At 42.6% G+C, this 8,136-nt stretch overlaps 1 protein-coding gene across 8 annotated transcripts in view; it reads left to right on the top strand.

Moving 5' to 3' along the window:
* Window positions 1–2,851: 2,851 nt before the first annotated feature.
* The window catches only part of PSPC1 (paraspeckle component 1), a 60,491-nt gene continuing 55,206 nt past the window's right edge, over window positions 2,852–8,136 (top strand). For 7 of the 8 annotated variants that reach the window (XR_004238208.1, XR_004238207.1, XR_004238205.1 and 4 more), the window contains exons 1-3: window positions 2,874–3,348; window positions 4,959–5,260; window positions 7,972–8,067. Coding sequence is in view for 4 of the 8 variants with exons in the window: in XM_032099356.1 (XP_031955247.1) it covers window positions 2,962–3,348; window positions 4,959–5,260; window positions 7,972–8,067 (785 nt within the window). In the remaining 4 variants the exon portion in view is untranslated. Of the gene's footprint in view, window positions 3,349–4,958; window positions 5,261–7,971; window positions 8,068–8,136 lie in introns of all 8 variants that reach the window. The other variant, XM_032099354.1, reaches the window with a different exon arrangement.

Below are 8,136 nucleotides of genomic sequence, written 5' to 3'. Positions count from 1 at the left end.
CTGCAAATTACCCTGTGATTATAACTGTTTCTCCCCCACACTTCTGAAATTATTCATGTAGTTCAACTGCATTCAAAATATTAAATATAACAATACCAAACTTACGGAGAGTGTCTGGAACAGCCTAGGATATCTCTTTCCATGATGTGACTTTGATTTAGTAAGCCATAAAGATTTCAGTGGATGTTTATAGCAGAAGGAAAACATCGGAACAAGAATTTTAAGGGACCCTCTTTTCTCCTTTGAAAATATTTATTGGTTAACTGGTGTCAGTGGCAAGGTGTAGCAGTCACCAAGCCACTAAGACTCTGGGTACTTAGGGAGATAAACTGTCTGGGGCTCTTCTGATGACTGAGTAAATTGTGAAGGGATGTGTAAATGAAGGTGAGGAAGTGACTGAACACAGCAGATACCAGGTTCTTTTTGTATGTTACCCTTAAATGTTTGACTGTAGGGCATGTGCAAATAGCTCCTTCTCAAAAATGCTAAAAGAACTGCAAGCATTATGGTTGTACTGTGAATCTGACTAATTAAGATAATGTATGGATCCATGAGCACATTAAGTATATATATACTTTCAGATATATTTCCTTCTTTCTGGAAGGTGGAATTTTATTGTTCTATTTTACTGAACTATCATTTTTTATTGAGATATTGAGATATTGCTACAGTTAAGGAGAAGTAAGAATAGCATGGACTTTGTAAACACTCCTTGCTCTTCCTACTGACCTTTTTATAGTACACAGGAAATTGTGGTCATGTATTTCAATGGTTGCAGCTCATACTACTAACCTGATTTGGAAATCTCTGTTTGAAAACCATGACAGTTTTATTAAACTACATTAGTAAAAATTTAACAACCAGACTATTTTGCATCTCCTTTTTCCCATCTACTGATGAGTACACATCTACAGTGTATAGTCACATCATTTCTAACATATGTTTCACTCCCTTTTCATGCTTACCCATTTTAGAAAGTTATTGGTTTGCTGTAAGTTGCTTCCTTTTTTAACACTTGTGTCTTAACACTTGTTATTGAATCCTAAGTATACTAAAGAACATTGTTCTTTGGACAGTCAAGATGATTAAGCTTTAGGGATCCAATATTGCTGCTCTAACGCTTCCATCATGTTCGTACACTGCCCAACTTCCTGCCTTTGCTGTGAGTAGATATCCTTCCCTTATCATCTGTATTTTCTGAATTTCAGGGGTTGAAATCTATATTTAGCTTGATGCCCTACACCCACAAGTCTGCTTCAGAAAGAGAAGAACTTGTGTCTTCTCAAGGTCCTTGAGCAAGCTCAGAGATAGGAAGAAAGGGACTGAGATCTTTGTTGTACCTCAAGTGGTACAACAAGACAGAGGAACTTAAAATATTCCTCAATAGACAAAGAAACCCCCAAGCAACACATTCATACCTGTTGTAGAATTAATTTGTTCTTGAATATCATGCTTGATATTGCTTTTTCCAAATAACAGTATATGCCACACACTAGCTGAAGTAACTACTAACCTCGTAAGATGGTCTGGACTTTTTCAGTGCTAGAGTTGTATTAATGAAACGAATAATTCTGAGAAATCATGCACTAGTTGTACTACTGGTTGAAGCACACAAATCAAACCAAGCAGCTGGGCATCTGGCAGGAGAGCAAACCACAGTCTTGTGCTGCACATGAGGGAGATCCACAGTCTTTGCTACAAGAAGGGGTGCCCGAGGAAGAAAATGTTTGACTTCACTTCTCTCAGAAGAAAGTAATTCCCTTTATAATGAAAGCTCTTGCTCTGTAATTGTCCTGGAAGCAGTGTAATAAGGCCTCTCTTCACTCATTATCTGTCTCCCACATCTGCCTTGGTGAACGCTTTTGCTGCCCTCTCTGTCCACAGGTCCTCCCACGCTGCGCCGCAGTGCCCGGACAGTCTTCCCTGGCTTGCATCAGCAGTGGTGTGGCCAGCAGGACCAGGGCAGTGACCGTGCCCCTGTACTCGGCACTGCTGAGGCCACGCCTCGAGTGCTGTGCCAGGTTCTGGGTCCTCGAATTCAGAAATGACACTGAGAAGCTGGAGCGTGTCCAGAGAAGGGCAACGGAGCTGGGGGAGGATCTGGAGCACCAGGGTCTGTGAGGAGCGGCTGAGGGATCTGGGGATGTTTAGCCTGGGGAAAAGGAGACTCAGGGGAGACCTTCTCACCCTCTACAAATGCCTGAAAGGAGGCTGTAGCCAGGTTGGGGTTGGCGTGTTCTCCCAAGCAACAGGCGATAGGGTAAGAGGACATAGCCTCAGGTTGCAGCAGGGCATGTTTAGGTAGGACATCAGGAAAAATCTCTTCACAGAAAGGGTAATTAGACACTGGAATGAGCTGTCCAGGGTGGTGGTGGAGTCACTGTCTGTGGAGGTGTGTGAAGAAAGACTGGACGTGGCACTCAGTGCCATGCTCTGCTTGACATGGCGGTGTTCAGCCACAGGTTGGAGTCGATGATCTCAAGAGGTGTTTTCCTACCTGATTGATTCTGTGGTTCTATGAGTCCCCCGGCTATCCCCGCCGCCGCTTCAGTGTCTCTTGCGTCACGCCTGCCTCCCTCTCCTGCAGCGACCAGACACCCCCCAGGGCATCCCACCCGGCTGCCTTTCCCTCGGGAGACGCCCCAGCGAGGGGCTCCTCTGCCTGGGGAGGGGCTGAGGAGACCACTGCTCTAATACAAGACGGCTGCCCCCTCAGGCAGGAGGGAAGGACGGATCTCCACGGGCCCGGGGCAGGTTAGCCCGTGCGCCGGTGCTGAGGCGGAGCGGCGGAGGCGCGGCCGTGAGCGGGAGCGGGGCCGGGGGGCGGGGCTTCCCGCGGGGCTGGCACAAATCGCCGGGGTTAGGGGCGGCGCCATTTTGAACTGGCTGAGGGTCGGAGGCGGCGGCTGCTGAGCACGGTTCCGCGTCCCCTGAGGGAGAACCCACGAGGAAGGAGCGGATATGGCCGCGAATAGGAACTTGAAGCAAGTGCGGATCGAAAACAGCTCCCCAGCGGCGCCGCTAGGCATGGTGGGGGGTGGCGGCGGCGGCGGCAACCTGAAAGGGTTGCGCGGCCTAGAAGCGGAGAGTGAGGCGGCGGCGGCGGCCATGGCTCTGGCGCCGAGCAAAGAAGGTGGCGGAGATGAGGAGCAGGAGGTTGGGTTCACCATCGATATCAAGAGCTTTCTCAAACCTGGCGAGAAGAGCTACACGCAGCGTTGCCGGCTGTTCGTGGGGAATCTGCCTACTGATATAACCGAGGAGGATTTCAAGCGCCTTTTCGAGCGCTACGGGGAGCCCAGCGAGGTCTTCATCAATCGGGACCGTGGCTTCGGCTTCATCCGCCTGGTGAGGACCCGGGCCGGCCCCTGGGGCTGCCCCGTCACCCTGGGGCTGTCTCTGAAAGCGGGTGGCTTCGGTCCCTTGTCCCCCGCCCCTTCCTCTCGTTTTCGGCGGGTGTAAAAAAAAAGCAACATCTGCCTCTCATTCTCTTCCTCCTCGCTGCTAGCGGTGGTTCCCCCGCCTCTTCTTCCTTCTCCCCCCTCCCCTGTTCGCCTGTACACATCCAAGCCAGACCCCTGCGTCCAGAGTAGCCCTTCCAGCCCCTGGCGTTTCGGTCCCCGCCTCACCCCATGGCACTTAATGCAGCTAATTTTAAAGACTGGACGGGATTGTTTCCAAATACCGCTGCTCGCACATCGTGAGCACAGAACATAAAATCACAGATTTTCAAAGGTTGCGGACCGCGGGTTGTTTAAAGTACTTGTGCCCAGATAAGACTGGATTTTTAGGGGTAATACAGTATTTGGTTAAACATGCAAAAAAAGGAATCATCCGAAAAGTTTATGATACTGTATTTAAATGTTAATTTAGTGTGCGCGCTCAGTTTTCATGATTGCTCTGTTTAGAATGCACCGATTTGTATCATTCTGGGAATAGCTTTAGAATGCTTTTAGGTGTCTAGTTATGATTTTTACATATATTTTACTGGTTAGGGTGTTTTTCTCTTTTTGGTTGTCGTCTTAAAATATTTATGGCATTCTGCCGTGCATCTTTTACCCTGAGAATTCCCCAGCCTGAAATAGCAATTTTCTGGAGGAAGTGCGATATATTTACATCTCGTTACTCAGTTTGTATGTAATAGAGATTAGGTAGAGTTTTTTTATGTGAACTTCCCTCTTCCATTACGTGTAGGGAAAATATATATATATATATTTAACAGCTTGCCTAGCCAGTTGAACTGTGACGAAAGATATAAAGAAGAATTTCTTTAAATGTCAGGGATTGCAGGTATCAAACCTGGTGAAGATTTTTGAAGTGGGAAAAAAGGTAGTTGTTGATTTACACTGTCTCATGGATGGGGGTGCAGAAAGCCCAGAAATGTGAGAAGAATGAATACATGAGCAAAGAAGGTAATTTCATTATTTGTTGATGAAATTTGAAGTGGACATCCATGGAGAGCAAGTGCGATATTTTCACTTATTTAAAAGCAAAACAAAAACCCAACCCAAAACACCTTAGATCCTGTAGTGTAATCTTTGAATACCATTTCCTGCTGCGTGGAGTTAGGGATGAAGAATTGAGTAGGTAAACGTGAAAAGCATCAAGTTTTCAACTCAAGACCTTTACAGAGCAGCACCATCATAATGAGAATTTGTTAAGTCCTCTAATGCACAACAAAAAATTTGCGCCTATGTTGTTTTTTAGAATAAACCATAAAGGGTAATGAATGGGTTTTTTTTTTCAATCAGAGGGCAGAGACTTCGTTGGTTTGTTGGGTTTTTTGTTGTTGTTGGTTTGGTTTTTTGATTGGGGGAAAAAAAAGTTGAATGATCCTGATGCCAATGTGCACAGGTGAAGGAAAACAACTTTGCTACTTTTCGAGGGGGGGGCACTCAAAAGTGATATTTGTTGTATTTGAAAATAAAAGATAATAAATATTTTATATCTTGATAAAGGAATCTAGGACCCTGGCTGAAATAGCAAAGGCAGAACTTGATGGTACTATTTTGAAGAGCAGACCACTTCGAATTCGATTTGCTACCCATGGAGCTGCTTTAACTGTGAAGAATCTGTCACCTGTGGTTTCCAATGAGCTGCTGGAACAAGCATTCTCGCAATTCGGGCCCGTGGAAAGAGCAGTCGTTGTAGTAGATGATCGTGGCAGAGCTACAGGGAAAGGTTTCGTAGAATTTGCAGCAAAGCCTCCAGCACGGAAAGCTCTGGAAAGATGCAGTGATGGGGCATTCTTGCTTACAACGTAAGTTCACAGGTGTTTGTTTGAATCAATGAATGCTGTATAGGGCTCTAATGGCCCCTGCTTTGCTGATGTGTAAGTCCCTTCTGGGGTCCCCACTGGTTGTGTCAATAATTTTTGCTTTTCCTGATGTGAGCAGAAATTGCATTCATGGTATTCCCCATTTCTTACTTTGTTTTCAAGATCTGAAAGCTATGAGGTTAGAAATTCAGGTGTTTTACATGAATACCACAAATATGCTTGATTTTTTTTTTGTTTTGTTTTAAGGAAAGCCATCTTTCTCTGCTTACTGTTTATAAGATTACCATATGAGAATCTGAGAGCAAAGTTCTGGGTTTTTTCTTTATATGCAATATTACTTTTCCTTCTCTATATAGTAAGGCATTTTCTATTGAGATTTTATTTTCATTGGTTGCACTCTTCCTGATCCCAGTAACAAAGTGACAAAATAATATTCCTTTGTTTCTTAACAAAACAGTGCATGACATTGCTGATATTTCTGTAAACTAAAGAAAGTGTTTCTATCTCAAAAATTTATGTGGCTTGTAAGGCTAGGATTTTCTCCTTGCTTTAAAATGAAGACTGAGATTCGGAAAAGGTTTATATTAGTGATGTTTGGAAAACAATCTATTTCAAGGACAAGCAAGCTTGCAAATAGCAGCACTTCTCTTGCATCTCATATTTCTCTACTTGCCAAAGAGGGTTGTTAACTGCTGTACTGTAACACAGTTACAAGTGACATTTTCGAATGCTTTCTTAAAAGCTGCATGAAATGATACATATTTATGGTTATTTTTATTTTTCTGATTCTCACTGGGAAAATAAGGCTGTGGTTCCACAGCATGGAAGCTCGCTGCCATTGAATGGGGTAACTTGGAGTTCTTTTCCTGCCCTGACTGTGCTGTTCTTCTATCTGCTTGAGAACTTCATGATACTTCCATAAGCCACTTGCGCTTGCTAAAACAACAGAAAAGCATTAATTCGTATGGGGGTCCATTGCAGTCTGTTTAAGCACAGGAAGGTGCTTTCTAATGTCAGGTCCACCAGAGAATAAGTCAGGAGAAAATGCTGACAGGAGCAGATGGCAGGTGAATAAGGTGTCTGGAATTCAAATTTCTTGTGATAATTTCTTAAATCTTGTGTGCTATTGAACTGATTTGGTGGCTACATAGTAAATTTAATCTCAATACATCTTTACTGTTATCAGGAGGTGCCAGCCATTTGTTCTTATTCCCTGGCTTTCTTGGCATTAGTAATTGAGTGGAAGTGTGAGCCAAACAAGGGAAGTAATGTAGTTCAGTGTTACATGGGTGCTATTCTTGGCATGAGAGATGTGGCAGGGAAAAAGAAGCTGGGATATGAGGGAAGGTTTTTCTTGTTTTACGAGCTGGATAGATCAGTTGAATTGAAATGACCATCTAACAATGGCCTGAGTGAATAAAAAGCACTTGATGATTTTCTTGCTTAGGTGGCATGTTCCCTAATGCAAAGTTGCATAAATCTGCTGCCATCTATTTTCATATTTTCCTTCAGAGTCTAAAGTTTTACCATTTTTAACTGAAAACTCTTTGCCTGATCAGAATCAATTCCTGTATAAATGTATCAAAACTAGACATTCAAAACATTAGCGTTTTGACATTGTTGTTTTACATCATAGCTTGTTAGCACCACAGTTCAGTTGTATTTAAATAGCAGAACTGTCAGCAATTGCCATGCAGATAGCATCAGAAAAAATAGCTGCTGTGTTGTGCCCTGTGATTCCAGACTTCATCTTTTTAATCTAAACTTGATGCCCAGAGTAAAATATATTGGGGGGTCATTTGTTTGTTTGGTTTGGTTTTGGTGGGGTTTTTTGTTTGTGTTTTTGTTTTTTGTTTGTGTGTTTTTGTTCTTTTTGGTTTTTTTGGGTTTTTTTTTTTTTTTTTAAGAGGGCGACTGGGGCAGTAGGGGAACATCTGCAAAGTGAAATAAAGGCATGGAACATAATAAATGAGTGCTGGTGTTTTGAAAATCATGTCTCTAGTGCTCTGCGTTTTGTAAGCTCTGCTCCCAAGACTGATGCAGAGAGCTTTTTACACAATTCAGAGTTGTTACACTGCTCTCTTTGGCAGTACCGGCTCATGCTTGCCTCTGCTTACTACATTTCAAGGAAACTGTTTTCAGAGATAAATTAGGATTCTGATTTGTGAGCCTATGGTTGTTCAAAGAATGGGTTTTAAATAACTTAAGCAGAAATGTTTTTCTAATTATCACTGTAATATTAATACCAAATTATCAAGCTGTTTTCAGTTGTAGATTAACTTGCAAAACTAAGTTGTTAAAGTCAGTAGAAATATGAATAGGTTGTCCTGTTCTGTTTTGGATTTGTTGCTTTCCCAGTACAGTCATGGCCTCTGGTGCCTCACTGATGAAAACAAAAAGGTAGTTCCTTCCTCAATATTTTGTAATTATTGGTAGATGGTTTTGGTATTTAAAAAAAACAAACAGAACTGTATCAAGTAAGTTGTAGTTTCTAGGCGGAATAGCTGGATTTGGGCATAGAAACAATTATTTTTTGAAGGTAAGTCTTAAAATAGGGATTCATTGGAATTCTGTGATTTAAGACAAGGCACAGGAATTGCATGTTAGCTTTCTGGAGTGTTTCTTTATAATGCTAAAATAAGTTGTAATTGCTTCATTAATGATTCAGTTATTAAATTGAAAATGTTTTCCAGAACACCTCGACCAGTTGTTGTAGAACCAATGGAGCAATTTGATGATGAGGACGGACTCCCAGAGAAACTAATGCAAAAAACACAACAATACCACAAGTAAGTTTTGGTTAGCTTTATTTTATAAAACGTGTTTTATGTACTTAGTTACCTTTGTAAATATACACT

The sequence above is a fragment of the Corvus moneduloides genome, chromosome 2 (genome assembly GCF_009650955.1).
Source record: "Corvus moneduloides isolate bCorMon1 chromosome 2, bCorMon1.pri, whole genome shotgun sequence".
NCBI classification, from domain to species: domain Eukaryota; kingdom Metazoa; phylum Chordata; class Aves; order Passeriformes; family Corvidae; genus Corvus; species Corvus moneduloides.
The sequence above is the reverse complement of the archived record's forward strand: the minus strand, read 5'-3'. Positions and strand labels throughout refer to the sequence as shown.